Source organism: Miniopterus natalensis, chromosome 1 (genome assembly GCF_054644295.1).
Source record: "Miniopterus natalensis isolate mMinNat1 chromosome 1, mMinNat1.hap1, whole genome shotgun sequence".
NCBI classification, from domain to species: Eukaryota; Metazoa; Chordata; class Mammalia; order Chiroptera; family Miniopteridae; genus Miniopterus; species Miniopterus natalensis.
The window spans coordinates 84,331,093-84,353,951 of record NC_142081.1 but is presented as its reverse complement, the minus strand read 5'-3'; the positions used below and the strand labels follow the sequence as shown (position 1 = coordinate 84,353,951).

The 22,859-nt window shown below is 38.7% G+C and overlaps 1 protein-coding gene across 1 annotated transcript in view; it reads left to right on the top strand.

Annotated features, from left to right (window-relative positions):
• ODAD2 (outer dynein arm docking complex subunit 2) overlaps positions 1-22,859 on the top strand; it is a 199,402-nt gene that overhangs the window by 49,974 nt on the left and 126,569 nt on the right. The window contains exons 11-14 of the mRNA XM_016211753.2: positions 15,981-16,127; positions 16,517-16,726; positions 20,692-20,934; positions 21,687-21,797. Coding sequence (XP_016067239.2) covers positions 15,981-16,127; positions 16,517-16,726; positions 20,692-20,934; positions 21,687-21,797 — 711 coding nt within the window. The remainder of the gene's footprint in view (positions 1-15,980; positions 16,128-16,516; positions 16,727-20,691; positions 20,935-21,686; positions 21,798-22,859) is intronic.

Here is a 22,859-nt window from a genome sequence, read left to right as displayed (position 1 = left end):
AACCAGCTCTTGGTTTCATTGATTTTTTTTTTTTTTTTTAGTCTCTATGTCACGAATTTCTGCTCTGATCTTTATTATTTCCTTCCTTCTACTTCCTTGGGGCTTTTTCTTGCTGTTCTCATTCTAGTTCTTTTAGTTGTTGTGTTAGATGGTTCATTAGATCTTTTTCTTGTTTCTTGAAATAGACCTGTAATGTTATGAATTTTCCCCTCAGGACTGCTTTCACTGTGTCCCATAGATTTGGGGTTGTTGTTTGTTCATTTTTGTTTTTTTCCATGAAGTGTTTGATTTCTTCCTTGATCTCCTTGGTAACCCATTCATTGTTTAATAACATGCTATTTAGCCTCCATGTGTTTGAATATTTTTGAGTTTTTTTTATAGTGGTTGATTTCTAGTTTCATGGCATTGTGATCTGAGAAGATGGTTGATATGATTTCAATCTTCTTGAATTTGTAGAGACTTGCCCTGTGCCCTAACATGTGGTCTGTTTTTGAGAATGTTCCATGTGTACTTGAGAAGAATGTGTATTCTGCTGCTTTGGGGTAAAATGTTCTGTAAATGTCAATTAAATCCATTAGTTCTAGTGAGTCATTTAAGGTTCGTGTTTTCCTGTTGATTTTTTGTCTTGGTGGTCTGTCCAATGTTGACAGTGGGGTGTTTAAGTCCCCCACTATGGTTGTGTTGCTGTCAATCTCCCCCTTAAAGTCCAACAAGAAGTTTTTTATATATTTAGGTGCTGCTATATTGGGTATGTAAATGTTTATAAGGGTTATTTCCTCCTGTTGAGTAGATCCCTTTAGTATTATGTAGTGACCATCTTTGTCTCTTGTTATGGTCTTTATTTTGAAGTCTATTTTTTCAGAAATAAGTATTGCTACTCCAGCTTTTTCTTTCTTTCTTTACATTTGCATGGAATATTTTATTCCATCCCTTCTTTTGCTCTCAGGTGGGTCTCTTGTAGACAGCATGTATTTGGGTCCTGTTTTCTTATCCATTCAGCTACCCTGTGTCTTTTGATTGGACCATTTTTCTGTTTACATTTAAGGTTACTATTGATATAAACTTATTTAATGTCATTTCCCCTGTTTATGCTGATGTACCTTTTTCTCACTATTTTTTCTTTTTCTTAAAGCAGTACTTTTAGTATTTCTTGCAGTGCTGGTTTGGTGGTACTGAATGTCCTTTAGCCTTTTTTTTTTTTTGTCTGGGAAGCTCTTTATTTCACCTTCAATTTTAAATGGTAGACTTGCTGGATAAAGCAATCTTGGTTGCATGTTCTTGCTTTTCATTACTTGAACTTCATGCCACTCCCTTCTGGCCTGAAGAGTCTCTGTTGAAAAATCTGTTGTCAGCCTTTTGGGGGTTCCCTTGTAGGTTACTGCTTGTCTCTCTCTTGCAACCCTTAATATTCTCTCTTTGTCCTTGACATTTGACATTTTTATTATGATGTGTCTTGGAGTGGGTCTCTTTGGGTCCCTCTTGTTTGGAACCCTCTGTGCTTCCTGAACTTGTGTGGCTTTCTCCTTGCCAGCCTAAGGAAGTTTTCTGTCATTATTTCCTCCACCAACTTCTCTGTCCCTTGCTCTCTTTCCTCCCCTCTGGCATTCCTATAATGCGAATGTTGTTTCACTTAATGTTGTCCCAAAGCTCCCTTAGGCTGTCCTCATGCTTTTTAAGTGTTTTTTCTTTTTGTTGCTCTGATTGAGTGATTTTTCTACCTTGTCTTCTAAGTGACTTATCCTATCCTCTGCTTCATTGAGCCTGCTTTTAATTCCTTCCAATATATTCTTGATATCAGATACAGTATTCTTTATTTCTGTCTGATTTTTGTTTATGTTATGTATCTCTTTTTTCATGTTTTCACTAAGACCTTGACCTTACCATTACGTATCTTGTTGTTCTCATTAATTTTCTTCAGCATCTTTATAACCATTACTCTGAACTCTGTTTCTGATAACTTGCTTAACTCCATCTCATTTAAGTTTTTTTCTGACAATTTTTCCTTTTCTTTAATTTGGGGGTTGTTTCTTTTCTCCCCATTTTGGTGGCTCTTAGTGTTTGTATGAGTATATTAGATATATTTGCTGTCTCTCAGTCTTATGAGATGGGATTTTGTATTGTTGAGTCCTGTGTAGCCTGGAGGTGTGTTTTCCTTATACTTCTGAGCTCTTTGCTCTAGGCGTGTCCCTTTTGTGGGTATCCCTTTTGTGGGTTCTTTGGGCTCTTCTGTTGTGATTGGGTCTAGATTGTCGTTGATCAGTCCTTGGGAGTACTCTTCTCTGAGGCTGGCTGACTGTGTGTCTCAGCCCCAACCTCGTTGTATAATCTGTTGTATGGGTGCTGGCAAGGCAGGACAATACACAACCAAACTTCCAGGAAACAAGGGGTAACTTACAAAATATCTTGACAATCACAATGGAAGCAACCCAAGTGAAAGGAGAACTGGGAGAGTAAAGAGAGAACATAAATTCTAGAGCAAAAAAAAAAAAAAAAAAAGTAAAAAAAAAAGAAAGAAAAGTAAAGCTTAGAGAGAGAAAAGTATATTGTTGTTAATAGTGACAGAAATTTAGAAAATAATAATAATAAGCTGAACTAAAATGTAAAAAATAGCAAAGCTACTGGGGATAAAAGAGGCAGAGAAAATATTCTGAAAGAAGGGCTAGCAAAAAATTAAGGGAGAGAACAGGATTAGAATAATAGTTGAAAATGAAAAAATAAAAATACAATAAAGAGAATAACAGAAACTAACAATCAAACAAAAAGACAGGAAGACAAAGGGAGAAAAACAAAAGAAAGGAAAGGAGATGAAAAAAAAAAAAGTTATGCCCATGGATCGAGAGGAGAGAGAGAGAGATAAAGCCGGGCCAGGGAGGGAGTCCAATAAGAGATAAGGGGGAAAGCTTAGAGAAAAGCAGTAAACTTGTTGGTTATAATAATTAAGTCCCAGCAGTTAAGCAGGAATATCAAGAAAGTCTTGATAGTAGAAGCAAGGATTAAGCAAAACAAAGCAAATAAACAAAACAAAAACAAACTAAGCAAAACAAAATTCTTTAAAAATTTTTTAAATTTAAAAAGAAGAGAAAAAAAAAATTCCCCCTTTCTCCCTTTCCTAAAAGCTTATGTTGACTGCAGCTCTCTGTTTTGTGTGCTGGTTTCTGTTCTCCTGGGAGGTACTTGTGTATCACCCAATGTGAGGAGCTGTCTAGGTTTGGCTCTGGTGTCCTTACATATGTAGTTGGCTGATCTGAGGCTCTCTGTGGACCACCTCCTCTTAGCAACTATTTTGCAACCTTGTAGTTGCCTGGTCTTACTCCAGAGTCTTCTGTAGAGTCTTTAGGGTGCAGGATGGCTAGTGTAGCTCAGGGTATCACTCCCCTTACTTAGAGGTTTTGCTGTTAGGCGCTCACTCTGGGGGAGTTAGTCTCTGCTCCACAGCCAGCTCCTCAGTCCCTACCCTGTCCTCTGATTCTCGTTCCCCAGGCTCTGACCTGCTGCAGCTTCAGGTTGATTTCAGTCTGTTGCCTTTTCTGTCTGGGCCGTTTCAGCAGCCTGGGCTCAGTGGGTTCAATTAAAAACATTCCAGTGAGCCCTTTGCCTTCCCCACCCCAGCAGGGGTTTTCAGCTTTTCTTCCAGTTCCCAAACAACAGTACCTGAGAGTCTTATTCTTGTAATGCCCTCCTGTGAGCTGTTTTCCCTTTCCCCTCAGGATTGTGCTCTGCACATGTGTCTGGAGCCTCAGTGAGGTGAACCAGCCCCTTTTCCTGTTGGGGGCGGTGCTCCTTGTTGCAGGAGAGGCCGGCGGGCTCCGCCACTCCCTTCCCAGCTCTGGTTGGCTGGTGGCACCAGACCAGCCCCTGCAATAGTCTACTGTGCAGACTCCATCCCAGCCTCCACTGGTCTGTCTGCCCAGTGCATGCTGGGAAGGTGGGAGCCAGTTCAGGGATGGAAAGCTAAAAAATGCACAACGCAACACAGAAGCAGAGAGTCCGCCCTGCAAGGCCTGCTGCTCTTGCACCAAGGCACCCAGTGGGAGGGGACCCAAAGTCATCTCCACGCAGCTCCTCTGTGCTGCTGATCTCAGTAAAGCTGGGGCAGCTCCATGTGCCACCAGGGCACACTCAGGGCTGGTCACAAATCCCAGACTCTCCCCACCCGGAGCTCAGGTAGGGAGGGCTCCTCCCCTTCCCTGTGCCATGCAGATTCAGTGCTTTCTGGGGCTCAACACAATGCCTTACAGGGAGGCAGAGGGTCCCTGTGTGCGGCTGCTCAGTCCTGACCTCTGGTCCCTTACTACTTGGGTGCCACACACTTTGGGACAGCCTTTCCTATGGTCAGCACCCTGAGCATTAGGCACCGGTTGCAGCTGCCATTAGAAGCTTTGTTTCCTAGGAAGGTGCCGTCCCCTCCTCACGGGCACTGAGCTCCCCTGGGTCCATCTGCCCTCCATGCGGGGCGCTTCTTCCCTTCTCCTCCACTCTGGGTGTGAGATCGTGTGAGATTCCCGCTTTTGGATGCCGTCCACACTCCCGAGGGGAGGGAGCTTTGCAGCCTCCAAGCCTTAGGGCTCGGAGCCCAGCACAGGCTTCAGGGGGTCTCCCCCTTTCTACATCTCCCTCTCTTACCAGACTCTACGATGTTTCTTCAGTGCTCCCTACTCGCACTATGTCCACTCAGTATGTTTTTCTGGTTTTTCCAAGCTGCCTACGTAGTATTTTAGGAGTAAATCGATTCCGTGGTTGGGAGCAGGGGTGCTCTGCTGTTTCTCACAGTGCTGCCTTCTTCCCTCGCCGAATGTGCTCATTCTTCATTACTAGTGAGGTTAACCATTTTTTTCATATGTATTGTATTGCACACCTTGCCTGTTTTTCTATGTGGTTCTTTTTCTTTTGGTTTTATGCAAATTAATCCTTTATTATATTATTTGCAAATATCTTCTCAGTTTGTCATATGTTGTTTTGTCTACTCTTTATTATAAAAACTTTAAAATTGTACTAGTGACTGTTTTCTTCACGGGTTATGGGTTTTGTGTAATAGGAGCTAGGAAGGATTATATGAAGCCATTCTAAGAGGACAGAAATATTTTCTGTTTCTTTCTGGTAGTTTTATAGTTTAAAAAAAATGTTCAGGTCCTTAGTCCATCTGGATTTCACTTCGCGTATAGTGTGAGGTGGTATCTAATTTTACTTTTTTTCTCTACATGGATAGTCAGTTGTATCAACACAGATTACTGACTCAGCTACTACTCCTTCCTCTAAGGATCTGAAATGCTACTCTCACATGTGAGAGTTTGTTTATGGATATTTCTCTGTTGCACTGATTTGTTTGGATGTTCCCATGCCAATTCTATGCTAATTACTATAGCTTTGGTATATTTTATTTTATTTTTTAAAAATATATCTTTATTGATTTCAGAGAGAGGAAAGGAGAGGGAGAGAGAGATAGAAACATCAGTGATGAGAGAGTCACTGATCGGCTACCTAGCCTGCAACCTGGGCATGTGCCCTGACCGGGAATCGAACCCCGATCGCCTGGATCCTAGGCCAATGCTCAGCCGTTGAGCCACGCCCAGCCGGGCTCTTTGGTATATTTTAATATTTGATTGGTCACAGAGTTTTGTTAAAAAAATTTAAACTACTTTTTGTGTATTTTTTATTCCAGATCATCTTTAGGATGAGTTGAGAGTCAAGTTTAAAAGAACTGAAAAAATACTACCGGGATTTTGGTTGGCATGAATTTATCAATTACTTTGGGATAAATTGCAACTTTAAAAACATTCAGTTGTCATATTCAGGAATATGGTATGACCATTCATTTATTTAATCCTGTTTGTACTTTAATAAAACTTACTAGTTTTTTCCATATATTTCCAACACATTTCTTCTGAGATTTACTCAGATATTTTTGTTATTATTTTGCTAATATTGGCGTGGGAACATTTTTCAGATTACACATTTTTATTTGTTACTCTTAGTGTATAGAGAGTAACTCATTGGTGTTTTGTTTTTAATCCTCACCCGAGAATATTTTTTCCATTGCTTTTCAGAGAGAGTGGAGGGGAGAGAGAGAGAGAGAGAGAGAGAGAGAGAGAGAGAGAGGCATCAATGTGAAAGAGACTCATTGATTGGCTTCCTCCCACATGTGCCTGGTTCAAGCCTGTAACCTAGGCACGTGCCCTTGTCAGGAATCGAACCTGGGACCCTTCAGTCCGAGGGCCCACACTCTAACCACTGAGCACACCAGTAGGGCAGTAACTCATTTTTTAATGTAACCTTTGCACCCAGCCACTTTACTGAAATATTTTTATTAATTATCATAATTATTCAGTTGCTCTTCTAATTTTTTTAGGGAAACAGTTAAATTTGATACAAATTTTTCCTCAATGTAATGACTAGCACATTCCAGCGGATTATCAATGCCTGTAAATGTTCCATGGCTATTTAAAAAGGATGTGTAGGTCCCACTGGCGTGGCTCAGCAGTTGAGCATCAACCTATAATCCAGGAGATCATGGTTAGATTTCTGGTCAAGGCACATGCCAGAGTTTCGGGCTTGAACCCCAGCAGGGGGTGTGCAAGAGGCAGCCGATCAAAGACTCATCATTGCTGTTTCTGTCTCTCTCTCCCTCTCCGTTCCTCTCTCTGAAGTAAAAAAATATATATAAAAAAATAAAAAATAAGAATGTGTAGGGCCCTAACTGGTTTAGCTCACTGGGTAGAGTGTAGGACTGTGGACTGAAGGGTCCCGGATCCAATTCTGAGAGCCAAGGGCATGTATGTCAGTTGCAGACTCCATCCCTGGCCCTGGTCAGGGCATGTGCAGGAAGCAACCAATCTGTGTCTCTTTCACATCGATGTTTTTTTCTCTCTCTCATTCCCTCCCACTCTCTCTGAAAAGCAATGGAAAAAAATATCCTCAGGTGAGGATTAAAAAAAAAAATTATAAAGAATGTGTAGGGAATCCTTGCATTGTTCTTTACCTATTCCCAATTAAAAGTCTTAGCAAGCTTGTAATACAACAGCCTGACTCAAATTTTCTTTTTTCTTCTGGAACAGTATTTTCTTATTTCCCTTCCTGGATGGAGTTCTCTAGTGTCATCTCTTGAGTCTTAGGTTTATGAGGGCTGAATCATCAGTATAAAATCGGTTTGCAAATAAACAGAAGGCAGAGCAATATATTTTACTACCTTGACTTATGTGGTCACATGCCACTCACTTCGAGCATTGACTTTTTACCATTTCTGATCCTGGGAGATGAAGAGCATCTGTAAGCCAAACCTCTGTGTTGGGCACCAGGCCCTCTGTCGTCATTAATAAACAGTCATTGGCAGGGGCTCCCTTTTCTCGCTGAGTGGCATGTTTGGAAGAAAAAGTGCTTAGAGCATAGAAAGCCAGCTGGATGGCTGTGTGATGGCTGTGTCACCTCACCAGGTCTTGCCTGCTGCCCCTTGATTGCAGAGAGTGTGGAACAGGAAAAGAGGGTCCTCTGTTCACAGTCGGGCCTCTCTGCCTTCTTGTCTCATTGTTGTCATATGGGGCTCTGATAGTAAGTTGATGATGACTCTGTGAGTATGTTACTCATCAGAGTTTTACCTACTAGCTTTATAGTATCCTTTTCTACAACATGTGATATTTTTTGCAACAGGTAATAAATCACATTGGCCTCCTAATCCAAGTCATTCCCTTTTTTATCTCCTCTGCATAGCTGCCTTAACTTGAGTGGTCTCCACATGTCCACACTTGCCTCCTTCAGCCAGGGGCCTCTTCAACTAGAATCATTTCTTCAAAATATACTCAGCTTATGTTAGTCCTCCCCCTGCCCCCACCAAAAACAAAACAAACAAACAAAAACAACCCTACAATGTTTCCTATTGATCAATAAAGACTAAAATTCCCAGCCTGGCCTATTGGCCCAGCTGGTTTTTTTGCCCACCTTGCTCACCTCCACACACTCCGCCACCCACTCTTTGGGTGTCAGTTGCACTGGCTCTCTTTAGGTCTTTAGCATGCCACGCTCCACTCTACTGTAGGGCTTTTGCACATACTGTTTCCTCTGACTGACCTGCCTTTCATCACTTCTCTCCTCCTCCAGGGAAAGCTCCTGCTCTTTGTCCAGACCTCAGTCCAGACATACATTACTCAGGGAAACCTTCTCTGATTCCCCGCCTGGTGTAAGCTCCGTGTTGTGGTCTTCCATAGCCCCATGCCCTTCTTCCTTATAGCACTTCTCATACTTAAAGTTTTTATATATTTGAAATGGGCTTAAAAAAAATCAAAACCTTTCTTCTCCACTAAACTGTGAGCTCCATGAAGGCAATACCATGTCTGTTTTTATTTACTGGGTGTCTCAGGGGCATAGCATTGGACTCTGTGAGTAGTATGTATACAAATTTGTTGAATGAAAGAATACAAAAATGATTCAAGGTGGCTTGCTTCCTGATTTGATCCTTTTTTTTTTTTTTTTTTTTTAAATATATCTATATTGATTTCAGAGAGAGGAAAGGAGAGAAAGAGAGAGAGATAGAAACATCAATGATGAGAGAGTCACTGATCGGCAACCTCCTGCACGCCCCCGACTGGGGATCGAGCTCACAACCTGGGCATGTGCCCTGACCGGGAATCAAGCCCTGATCGCCTGGATCCTAGGTTAACACTCAACCCATGCCCGGCCCGGCCTGATTTGATCTTGAACACATACTTCATCTCAACTTAGTAAATGTTTCTTTGTTCTGTATCAGCAGTGAGAAGGATGAGGGGACATTGCTTTGTGTACCAAATAGAGTAATACTACTTTTTATTTCAAAAGTTTTACTTAAAACAGTGAAAAACATTACTTAGAAAAATATCTTCTGTTTATCTTGTCTTTCAAAAAGAAATTTTGAGAAAAATGAGAGAAAGCAACATTAATTCAACCTTTGCATGTTTGAAAACTGACTGTGACAATGAACAAATGCCTCCTGGTCATAGAAGGGGATTTGAGCTGCAAAATATTTGAAGGTGGACAGAGCCAGGAGATGCCTGACAAGAAACAGGGACAGGAAGACAACTAGCAAAAGAATTACATTAATTTAAGGAAAAGAAAAGCTTATTGGAAGCATTCTTCAAAACCTTCAAGAGCTAGTAAAATAATATTTTACTATGTTTTCTCCAGCTCTTAAAAATCTCACAAATGCAAATAAATGATAAAATGTGAAAATAAGGATTGGCAACTAATTACATTCCCTGGGGAGATTTAATTAGAAAAGGAACATATTTGCATTGCTCCTCCACAGTTAGATGTTTATGGCATTTGGTAAAGGTGAACGAACATTTGAAAATCCTTTGACATAGCTGGTATTTAAAGGATAGCAATTGGCTAACATTTGTGGCTCTGTATGTTGAATATTTTGGCTTCAATCCTCTGGTATTCATTTTGAAAGATTTATAATCCTTTGGGGAGTGTGGTCAGTGACAAGGGTAGAACTAAATCCTGAAATGTGGAAAAACTAACTTTCCCTAATATAAAACTGTTCTTAAAAAAATCCCTCAAGTCTATGAATATGTTTCCAGATTTTCAGAAAAAGCTCTTGATTTACAGAAAAATTTTTTCTATAGGGATCTAACTTTTAATGATTAATGTAAATTTTCCATCTTTTGGCTTCAAAAATAGCCAAGAGATAATTCATAAAAATATATAATCTTACCTCTTGGGCACCTGCTGTGATCCTGTGACTTTTAAAAAATGTATTTCATTGGTTACAGTGTAAATAATGAAATAAAGTTCAAAGGATGGAAATAGTCTAAAAGAGAAAAATTGAGAGACCTTAAAATGAAATAGGAAACAACAATTGTGCTGAGTGTATAATGGGTAAAATTGCTACCAAAGAAAATATAATGCAAGAGTAGCAGTCAAGAAGGTCCTCGATCATGCACAGCTGAGAATGTCAAGACAGTACATTCTTCTTTGGGGAGCTGGACCTGTGGTGGGGAGACTCTCTTGGCTTGACTAAGGCATGACATGCTGTCTGACATCTTTTTGCTTTCCAGTCATGCTTGAGTCTGAAGCCACTGCCTACAAGAACTCTATCTGAGGCTCTTGGTTTGCAGTTTCAAACTTTTAATGTAGGAACCCAGTGCCGTTCCTTCCCAGGGGAACTTTCTGGCTCCTTTTAACCATTTAAAATCAGAAAAAGAGCCTTGTTTGATGAATTGTTTTCTTTATTTGCTTTGCCTTTTTCTATATTATTTCCTTTAGTTAATTATGGTTAGCATTTAGATTCTTCTTTATGGATTACAAAACATCTGCCTTTTGTTTTTCTAAAAGAGGCACCAGAAGTGCTAGGGAGCTTATGAAACTGACAGTGGTACATAGAGGATTTATTATTTTTATGTTCCAAAACCAACTTGGTGGGAAACCTGATGGTGTTAAAATTTCTCTTGATATTGAAAAAAGGACAGAAGAGCTGCAAGAACAGAAGTTATTAGTTTAAATGTAAACAAAATTAAGGCTCTTGTCATTCCAAACTTAATTTTGGATATAGAGGACAGCCTAGATTACCCAGAAAGAAAATGACTATAAAATGGAAACAGTCAGTGGTGTCACCACAGGATAGTGGTTCATAACATCTTTAGCAGCATGGAGAGAATTTTCTGGATAGGAGTAAGAGGAAAGGTTAACCCTTTCCATCTTCACTGTTGATGCTTGCCCTCTAGTAATGCCATTGCAGTTCCATATTTAAAAAGTAAAATACTGTGTTGAATTCACCACAGAATTTGTATATGTGTATGTGTGTGATATGGAGGGGGTTGGGCAGCTTGAATATAATTTTCATTTTTTTGTGCTAAGTCCATACATTACATATATGTACACATATATAATAGATATGGCAATATAAAGTAATGATTAGCAAATGAAAATAAACATAATCTGTAAGTGTCTTTCTCCCCCCCAAAAAATTTATTGGAGTCCATTGGTACTGTACTTAGAAGTAGAAATCCAAGGCTGTCTTTTATGAGCACCTTTTAAAAATAGTTATTCTTAGCTTTTGTGACTTCTGAACTATTTTAGTGCTTATATTGTAACTCTTATTTATCAGCCAATCTTAACATCAGTAGAAGTAATATGTTCTTCAAAATATTTTCAAGGCATTAATGATCAGTGGACATTCCTTAAGAGGTCCTGCAACAAATTATGACTTTAATTTCCTAGAAGGTCAGTTTCATTGATCAATCATTAATTTTAAAAAAATATCATTGTTTATCTCAAAGGACCAGTTCCTCACTTCCCCACTACTCTTTACATGTATTGATTAGCCAAAGAGACATAGATTTGCATGATTCTCAAGACTGGGCTAGCAGTTTGCTCACAACAGTGAAGCATTGTCTTTTTCTCCTTCAGCTACCCATTATATCATCACTAATTGTTAATAGAATTGCATATTTAAAAGAATAAAATGGCAATAAATACATACCTATTAACAATCACTTTAAATGTAAATGATTTTAATGTTCCAATCAAAATACATAGGGTAACTGAATGATAAAGAAAACAAGACCCACATATATGCTGTCTACAAGAAACCCACCTCAGAATGAAAGATACGCAGACTAAAAGTAAAGGGATGGAAAAAGATATTTCATGGAAATGGAAAGGAAAAAAAAGCTGGGTAGCATCCAAAAAGAGGATATAACCCTTGTAAGCATTTACACACCCAATATAGGAGTACCTAAATATGTAAAACAAATCTTGATGGGCATAAAGGGAGAGATTGACAGTAAGAGTGTCATAGTAGTGGATTTTAATACCCCATTGTCATCAGTGGATAGATGTTCCAGACAGAAAATCAACAAGGAAACAATGGCTTTAAATGACACAATAGATCACATGGATTTAAGAGATGACTTCAGAGCATTTCACCCCAAAGCAGCAGAATATACATTCTTTTCAAGTGCACAAGGAACATTTTCTAGGATAGACCACATGTTAGGACACAAAACAAGTCTCAAAATTTAAGAATATTGAAATCATATCAAGCATCTTGTCTTACCATAATGGTATGAAGCTAGAAATCAATTACAAGAAAAACAAAACAAAACATGAAAAACATACAAAGACATTGAGGCTAACCAAATAACATGTTACTAAACAATGAATGGATTAACAGTGAGATCAAGGAAGAAATCAAAAGATACCTTGAAACAAATGAAAATGAGAACACAACAACCAAAATCTATGGGACACAGCAAAAGCAGTCCTAAGAGAAAAATTCATAAGCATTACATGCCTATCTCAAGAAACAAGAAAAATCTCAAACAATCTAACTTTACACTAAAAGGAACTTGAGAAAGAATAAGAAGCAAAGCTCAAAGTGAGTAAAAGGAAGGCAATAATAAAGATAATAGAAATAAATGAAGTAGAGTAAAAAGAAAAATACAAAAGATCAATGAAATCAAGAGCTGGTTCTATGAAACAATAAACAAGATTGACAAACCTTTAACAAGACTTATCAAGAAAAAAAGAGAGAGGACCCAAATAAATAAAATCACAAAGAGAAGAAATAACAATTGACACCAAAGAAATACAAAGGATTATAAGAAAATATTATGAACAACTATATGACAAAAAATTGGACAACCTGCAATAAATGGATAAATACCTAGAAACATGCAATCTTCCAAAACTGAATCAGGAAGAATCAGAGAATCTGAATGGACAGATTACAACTAGTGAAACTGAAGCTTAATTAAAAAAACTCACAGCAAGCAAAAGTCCTGGACCAGGTGGATTCACAGGTGGATTGTACCCAACATCTAAAGAGAAACTAACACCTATTCTTTCAAACTGTTTCAAAAAATTCAAGAAGAGGGAAGACTCCAAAACTCATTTTATGAGGCCAACATTATCCTAATTCTAAAACCAGATAAAAATATGACAAAGAAAGAAAATTTTAGGTCAATATCCCTGATTAACATAGATGCTAAAAGCCTCAACAAAATATTAGTAAACCAGATCCAGCAATACATTGAAAAGATCATACACCATGATCAAGTGGGAATTATTCTGGGGATACAAGGTTGGTTTAATAGCTGCAAATAAAAAAATGTGATACACCACATAAACAAAATGAAGGATAAAAATCACATGATTATATCAATAGATGCAGAAAAAGCATTTGATAAAATCTAGCACCCATTTATGATAAAAGCTTTCAGCAAAGTTGGAATAGAAGGAATATACCTCAATGTAATAAAGGCCATATATAAGAAACCCACAGCCAACATCATACGCAATGAGTAAAACTGCAAGTGTTTCCCTTAAGATTAGGAATAAGACAGGGATGTCCACTTGCACCACTCTTATTCAAAATAGTACTGGAAGTCCTAGCCACAGCCACCAGACAGTAAGAAGAAATAAAAGGTATCCAAATTGGAAAGGAGGAAATAAAACTGTCCTCATTTACAGATGGCATGATACTGTATATAGAGAAACCTAAAGATGCCAACAAAAACCTACTAGAACTGGTAAATGAATTCAGTAATGTAGCAGGATACAAAATCAATATCCAGAAATTGGTTGCATATTTATACACAAATAATGATCTATCAGAAAGGAAACTAATAAAACAATCCCATTCACAATTGCTTCAAAAATAATAAAATACTTAAAAATGAATTTAACCAAGGATGTAAAAGAACTCTACTCAGAAAATTAAAAGACACTAAAGAAAGAAATTGAAGAAGATACAAATAAGTGAAAGCATATACCGTGTTCATGTATAGGAAGAAATAACATTAAAATGTCCATACTACCCAAAGCAATCTACAGATTCAACACAATTCCTATCAAGATACCAGTGGCATATTTCACAGAACTAGAACAAATATCCCCAAAATTTATATGGAACCACGAAAGACCTAAATAGCCACAGCAATCTTGAGAAAGAACAACAAAGTTGAGGGTATCACACTACCTGATATCAAAGTATAGTACAAGGCCATAATAATCAAAAGAGCATGGTACTGGCATAAAAACAGACATATAGACCAGTGGAGCAGAATAGAGAGCCCAGAAATAAACCCATGCCTTTATTGTCAATTAATGTTTGACAGAGGAGGCAAGAACATACAATAGGGTAAAGACAGTCAATTCAATAAATAGTGTTGGGAAAATTGGATATGTGCAAAAAAGTGACACAACCACCTTCTTACATTGTACACTGGAAAGCATAAAAATTCTAGAAGAAAACATAGGCAGTAAAATATCAGGCATTTCTTGTAGCAATATTTTTTTCTGATGTATCTCTTTGGGCAAGGGAAGCAAAAGAATAAAATAAATTGGACCACATCAAACTAAAAAGTTTTTGCACAGGAAGGGAAACCATCAACAAAATAAAAAGAGAGCCCACTGAATGAGAGAACATATTTGCCAGTGATATAGTATCTGATAAGAGGCTAATATCTGAAACTTATAAAGAATTTATAAAACTCAACACCAGAAAAACAAACTATCCAATTTTAAAATGGGCAAAAGACCTGAATAAATACTTCTCCAAAGAGGACATACAGATGGCCAATGGACATATGAAAAGATGTTTATGTCACTAATAATCAGAGAAATGCACATTAAAACCACAGTGAGATGTCACCTCACACCTGTGGGAATGGTTATCATCAATGAATCAACAAACACTGTTGGTGGAATGCAGATTGGTGCAGCCACCGTGGAGAGCCATATGGTGTTACCTCAAAAAATTAAAAATGGAATTGCCTTATGAACGAGCAATTCCACTTCTGGGAATTTATCCCACGAAATTCGAAACACTAATTTGAAGAATATATGCACCTCTTTGTTCACTGCAGTTTTATTTACAATAGCCCAAGTGTCCATCATTAGATGAGTGGGTAAAAGAGCTGTGGTACATTTACACCATGGAATACTACTCAGCTGTAAAAAAAGAAGGAATTCTTACCTTTTGTTATAGTATGGATGCACCTGAATATTATTATGCTAAGTGAAATAAGCCAGTCTGATGAAGACAAGTGCTGTATGATTTCACTCATATGTGGAATGTAATAAATAAAATAAACTAACAAACAAAATAGAAACAGACGCATAGATACAGAGAACAGACTGACAGCTGTCAGAGGGAAGGGGAGTTGCAGTGCTGGGTGAAAAAGGTGAAGGGATGAAGCAAAACAAACTAAAACAAAAACAAAACTCATAGACACAGACAATAGTGTGGTGATCACCAGAGGGAGAGGAGGGTGGGGCAGGTCGAAGAGGGTAAAGGGGGATAAATGGTGATGGAAGGAGGCTTGACTTGGGGTGGTGAACACATAACACAATACACAGGTGATGTATTATAGAACTGTACACCTGAAACCTATATAATTTTATTAACCAATGTCACCCTAATAAATTGAATTTAAAAACAGGAATTGCCTGCTCTTTTGCAACCCCACCGCCCTTACTCCACCTCCTCCTGTTCTCAATGTGGATTGTTGCACTGCCTCCCACTTGGTTTCCCTTTCCCCAGGTTTTCCCTGTTGTAAGAATGTACATACACACATACATACCTACATAAGGACACATGTACATCTGTAAGGATAATTTTCAGACATGGTTTGCATGGCACAGTATACTGTTGAAGGACTACAGAAACCGCCTGTTACCTCTGCATAAAACTTACATTCCTCAATCGCTCTCTCAAGACTTGCCCCTTGACTATTTAATACACTAATACCACCTAATGTTGTAGCTGTTTAAAGGAGACAGACCACCTTTAAATGTTGACTCTTAATTGGAATAATGTTTTATGACACTCTGTACAGCTTTTTTTGTGCTTTAGCTCTACATGGTTCATTTAACACATTATAACCCACTCAGAGAACTTTAAAAAAAGTAATGTGCCATGTGTATGGGAGACATGTTTCCCAGTTCATGGATTTATAACTGTAGAGAGTAGTGATCTTATTTAACCTTTCTGTGGCATGACATTTTCATAGGGAGGAAATCAGACAGCTACAGTGATTGCATTGTGTTCAATGAGAGATTTCAACTTAACACAAGAGACCTGCCAGTTGGCAATCAGGGATGTTGGAGGCCTTGAAGTTTTAATCAATTTGCTTGATACAGATGAAGTCAAATGTAAGGTGAGTGGCTTTGTCACAATGGATGAGGGACCTTGTTTATACCTTCTTGTGGGTCTCTTCTTAGGGCTAGATGTCTGCCACTCCTGCTGCCTTGTTCTCACCTTTATCTGCTATTATTACTGATAACTTGCTACTTTTACTGTTAACTGCTTTTCTCATCTTTCTACTTCTTTCTCTCTGGTTCTTTCCCTTAGTGTTTTTAAATGATGAGTGTTTGTTTATATAATTGAAGGGAAATACGGAGGCTATGTGTAACACCTGGGAATATAATTTTTTTCTCTCTAAAAACTTAATTGAGGAAAGATTTTTGGTAGACTTGGCATTTTTAAAAATGTAGCACTGGTTCTGTATTAAGCACACATTCATCTATAACCTTTTTTCTCATTTAGATTGGTTCATTAAAAATCCTGAAGGAAATCAGTCATAATCCTCAAATCAGACGTAATATTGTTGACCTTGGGGGCTTACCAATTATGGTTAACATACTTGATTCTCCACATAAGAGTCTGAAATGTTTGGCAGCTGAGACAATTGCGAATGTTGCCAAGTTTAGAAGAGCCAGGTGGGCAGTGAGACACCATGGAGGCATCACTAAACTGGTGAGTACCAATGACATCATTACCAGCGCACCAGCTGCAACTAAATGTCAGCTCCCTGCTGTCCTTCCTGGCCACGCCTGGACATCAGATAACCATGGGGCATGTTCTGGGAATCTTTTTTTGTTTGTTTGTTAATCCTCAGTCAAGGGTACTTTTTCCATTCATTTTCAGAGAGAATGGAAGGGAAGGAGAGGGAGAGAGAGGGAAAGAGAGGGAGAGAAACATTGATGTGAGAGAGACACATGGACCGGTTGCCTTCTGAATGTGCCCTTATCGGGGGTAGGGAGTGAGCCTGCAACCCAGGTACATGCCTTTGACCAGGAATTGAACCTGTGACCCCTCTGTGTGCAAGTCAACGCTCCAACCACTGAGCCACACCCACCAGGGCCAGGAATAATCTGATACACAAAGTCCTTGAAAATTTTTTTTGTATATTTCTATTAACAAGTGGCCAAAACACATGTTCAACCTTATTTTGCAAAGAAATATAAAATTTAAAAAAGAGTTGTAGTATTCACCTATCACATTGGTAGGGATACATTCATGTCTGTGTATAGTGTTGGTGAGGGGTGATGAGAGCCTGTGCAATAGAAAGAAGTATGGTAGCCCTTGCCCTCCAATGTGGTGATCTCACCATGAGGATTGTCCCCAAGGTGAGTCAGAGGTGCATCTTATTGTTATGAATGAGAGTGACAACTGAAAACAGTGTGTTTTACATGAGATTAGTAAAATAATTTGCAGTATATCCATAGGAAACATATATTTTCAGCTATTTGTATATTTTGGAAATTTATTTAGTAACAAAGAATAAATGTGTATTTAATGTTATATAAAACCATAATAGGATTAAAAAACAATGGTACTCCCTAGCCGGTTTGTTTCAGTGGTTAAAGCACTGGCCTGAGGACTGAAAGGTCTCAGGTTTGATTCTGGTCAAGGGCATATACCTCTGTTACAGGCTCGATCCCCGGCCCGTGCAGGAGGTGACCAATTGATGTGTCTCTCTCACATCGATGATTCTCTCTCTCCCTATCTCTCTCCCTTTCACTCTCTCTTAAAAGCAATAGAAAAAATATCCTCAGGTGAGGATTAAAAACAGACAAACAAACAAAAAACAATGGTACCTATAATCCCAATTTTTAAAGACCTACCTAAAAGGTATAGAAAAGACACTTGAAATAAATACAAAAATTTGTTCACAGGAGTATTCTCTGAAATGATTACCACATTTTCTTCCTATTTTCCAATATATGCCAGTTTGTTGTAGAAATATTACTTTTATAATAAAAATAATTATTTCAGTAACTATCACTGAAAGATAAAAGTTATCATCCTGCTCAACATCTTTGCCATGGCAGGAAAGACCTTAATAAAGTACAATATGGAAATGCATTTCCACTCTCCTTAGGAAGGATCAACAGATCTTATGTCTGTCCCACAACTTGTATTCACCAATTCTGTACTTTAAATTCCTTAACATAAGAGCTAAATTTTATATATCTTAGTGTCATCCACAGCACTTAGTCCCATACTTATGCATACAAAGGTATAATAATTAAGTATTGAGTTATTGGATTTAATGTGAATACATGAACAGTGAAAAGTGTTTGGAAATTTACTAAAAGATTCTGTGTTTTCATTTGTAATCTGTAGAGCACTATAAATTATAATTATTTGCTTCAAAAATAAGATGGACTTATGGATAGATAGATGGATGAATAGACATTTAGCTCTGCAATAAAACATATGGCAGAATATTTATTAGAGAACCTAGGTGATGGGTATATGCATGTTGCTGTACAGTTGCTATATAGTTCTTTCTGTCTTTGTGTAGGTTGGAAAATTTTCATAATAAAATCTTGGGGAAGAGGTAATTATTACTATGATTGGGATTATTCTACTTAAATAATGAAATCATATGGTAGGCTGATGTGGCTTTTCACTGAAAGTACTCCCACTGAGTTATAAGAAAGGAAAATGTAGTATGAAAATAAAATATATTTATATGGGAGTCTTATACATCACATTTGGGGGACTGGAATTTGAACAGTGGCACTAATTTAGTCAAGATAATGACACACATTTTAATTTAATTTTAAATAATAGCAAAATAGGTACAAGAAAGACCAAATAGACTTGTAACTGCTGTGTTGAGAACACATCTGGGAAGGACTAGGGTTGGGGATTCACTTTTGGTTTGCTAGGTATTGGGGTAGGGGGTAGAGTCCCCAACTAACACTGGAAATGAGGGTGATAACTAATGCAGGGATGAAGCTGTGGACTGGTTATGGCATCAGAGCAAAGGAACTAAGGTCAAGATCACAGCAGACAGGCCACAGTGGGGTTTGAGAACATAGGTCGGTCTCTGGAGAGGAACACCTGATAGAAGACTGGGGAGAAGGCAGTGAAGTCTGAGTAATCAGGGAGAATGCATTGGGCCTAGACATGTTGCAGGATCCAGTGCTGTTAGTCCTGTGGCCAGTTTCATGTTCCTCTTTATGTATAGCACACTTGACCCTTTCACTGAAAACCATTTCAATCATTTCTTGAAATGTGTGTCAAATACAGAACTGGGTGGTGGAATTATGAGCATAAGTAAAGGCATTTCATGACCACAGTCATATCTTGGTCTCAGGGTGGTGGGAAAGAGGGGATATAGGCAAATATATAAGTAGAAGGGTATTAGGTACTTCGTGGAAGTCAGTACTGGGAAGAGTGATAGAACAAAGGAAGGGGTGACCAATCAACTCTACTAGAAGGAGGGAGGTCAAGAAAGGCTGGAGAGAGATGTTGCCTTTGCTGAGTCTTGAGAGATGAGTAGGTATTTGTCAGGCAGACACACCAGGGAAAGGCATTTAAAGAAGACAGTTACGTTGGTAAAGGCCCAGACCTGGAAGTGCTTGGAAACCACAAGTGGTTTAATGTGACCAGACCTAGGATGATATGGTCTGTGTGGTGAGAAGTGAAAATAGATGACCAGTAAGAGGTGAAGGTGGATGATCACACAGGGCCTTATCCAATGAGCTATGGAGTTTGGACTTTATATAGATAATGAGGAATACCTGTAGTAGATATAAACTTTTAGACTGTCTGCCCTGTGTTCAATCCCGCTGTCTTAGAATTTCTTCCCCACATTGCTCTCCTATCCCCAGTAGGTACCTGAAAGCCATGTAAAGACTCCTCACCCACATCCTTCCTTGGGCTATACTAATTAGACAATGGATGTCTCTCTGACTCATCCTGGTTTTACCATATCTCTCCCAGGAATTTGGAATTAGGACTCAGAGACTCTGCTTAGTCCACACCACTCCCTCCTAAACTTGGGACTGGTGGTCATAATTATGTGGGTAGTGTCTCTGGGACTTGCCTGCAGAGAGAGAAGAATGGAGTAGACACTTTGGAGGCCTGGTTCCACCTCCTTTAAGGGGCACCCTGCCATACTGCCGTAGCCATAGACACTGCCCATCTTTAACGCCTTCAGTGACTTTGGTCATTGCAAAGAAAAGAGAGGATCCTGGCAGCTGTGCCATTTGGTTTGGTTGGTTTTGGCAGTGCAGGTAGAGGGCTGTGTCTCATGGTTTTAACAGTGTGTAGGCCATTCAGTTCTCATTAGGATGTTCTCATGGCTTTAGGGAGCCTACTTTTTTTCTGAGATACCAGGGCTTAGTATGTGGTTTAGAAATCTTACTAATATAAATGTTAGAGGCATATTGAGAAAATATTATCTTGGTGGGATTAAATTTCTCATGGGAAGAAAATGGGAAAACTCCCAAATCTGGAGGAAGGTGTTTTGAAGGGTTTTGCTTCTTTGCTTTCACTGACTGCTGTGTAGTATGAAAGTTAATTTTTAAAAATATTCTTATCTTTGATGGAGGTGAGCTTGGTAGCAACCCTGTAGCTATTGCAGGATGCATTAAGTTTTATTGGAAAGATTCCCATGTACACTGTGTTTCTCTGTCTTGTAGGTTGCTCTACTCGATTGTGCACAGAATTCTGCAGAACCTGCTCAGTCGAGTCTGTACGATGCCAGAGATGTGGAAGTGGCTCGCTGTGGGGCACTGGCACTGTGGAGCTGCAGTAAGAGTTATGCGAATAAAGAAGCCATTCGTAAGGCTGGGGGGATTCCGTTGTTGGCTCGGTTGCTGAAGACATCTCATGAAAACATGCTGATTCCGGTGGTGGGGACGTTGCAAGAATGTGCATCAGAGGTATCCAGGCCAGCTCTGTTTCTCTTGCTCTCATTTACCTTAAATTTCATTTTTCTTTTTTTAAAAAAATATATCTTTATTGATTTCAGAGAGAGGAAAGGAGAGGGAGAGAGAGAGAGCAAAACATCAATGATGAGAGAGTCATTGATCGGCTGCCTCCTGCACGTCCCCGACTGTGGATTGAGCCCGCAACCCGGGCATGTGCCCTGACCAGGAATTGAACCCGGATCGCCTGGATCCTAGGTCGACGCTCAACCACTGAGCCATGCCCGGCTGGGCCCTTAAATTTCTTTAGTTGAAAAAGAATTTCTAAGGTTATCATGACTGCTAAGGATTTTTTCCCCCCCAAGAAGTCAGCATTTTATTAGAAAGAGAAGATCAAACTAGTAGAACATTAATTAAATTGGTACTTGTGTGATTTATTTTATTTTAAAAATATGTTTTTATTGACTTGTAGAGAGAGAGGAAGGGACGGGGGAGAGGGAGAAATATTGATGTAAGAGAGAAACATTGATCAGCTGCCTTCTGTACACACCCTGACCGGGGAATGAACCCGCATCCTGGGCATATGCTCTGACCTGATTTATTTTTGAAAATGTTGACTAAGTTCTCTTATCGTTATATCAATATGTTAACCTTGGGCTTTAGTTTATTTACTAAGAAAGTTTATTCAGTGTAATGATTAATAAATGTAAATAGATACTTATATGCATACATTATATATACATAAATATTTAAATCCCTATTTCTAGGCAAACTACCGAGCTGCAATCAAAGCAGAAAGGATAATTGAAAATCTAGTAAAGAACCTAAATAGTGAGAATGAGCAGCTGCAGGAACACTGCGCCATGGCCATTTACCAGGTACAGTGGACCTGTGGATAGTCCTGGTGTTGTTCATGTGGGTCAAGGCAGTGTTTCTAAACATGTGGTCTCATTCTCTGGGGATGGAGCTCAGAAATCTGCATTTTTAACAAGAACTCCCAGGGATTTTCATGCACAAGAGGTCTGAGAACCACTGTGCTGTGCTAATAACAAACCCTGTATATTTCAGAGAGAAACCTTCTCTAACATGTCTGATTATTTACAGTTCTATAAGACACTTGCATATCTTTGTCTGCTAAAACAATTTACTTAGTGTAAAATAGCTAAATATGTATATAGTACCTTTGTATTGGTTTTCTTATATCCCGTTCAAATACAGTCTTGGGAAATTTATCTCCTACCAATACAAGACGGATAAATGAGCGTGTGTGTGTGTGTGTGTGTGTTCCTGTTTTATTGGTTTATTTATGTATTTTAATCTTCATTAATTTTTTTAAAATATATTTTTATTGATTTCAGAGAGAAGGGAGAGGGAGAGGGAGATAGAAACAATGAGAGAGAAACATCGATCAGCCGCCTCCTGTATGCTCCCTGCTGGGACTTGAGCCTGCAGCCTGGGCATGTGCCCTGATTAGGAATCGAACCGTGACCTGCTGGTTCATGGGACGATGCTCAACCACTGAGCAACACCAGCTGGGCTCTTCGTTAATTTTTTATGGGTTATAAATTTCATAGTTTTTTATGGGTTATAAATTTCACAGCAGGTTTTCAAATAACATAATTTTATTCAACATTATTTCCTTATAATGTTGATGAGATGCTGTAGTAACTTAACTCTTGTTTACATCAGTTAGCCTGTGGTGAAATTAGTTTTGTTACGTCTTTTTGCTTAAAGTCACAGAACCTGTCGATGATGTTAAGTGAGGACTTACTGTGTATCAAAAAACTGATTTAGAATGGTAAAGGGGTAGAAAAGTTGGCCTTGACAAATTGGTATGTTGCTGGTTACTGGCCATGCCAGCTTCTGCCTAATCAGAATAGATTTCCTAAAGGAATGCATTTTGAAATGTGCAGTGAGAGTGCACCCAAAGGATAGAATCA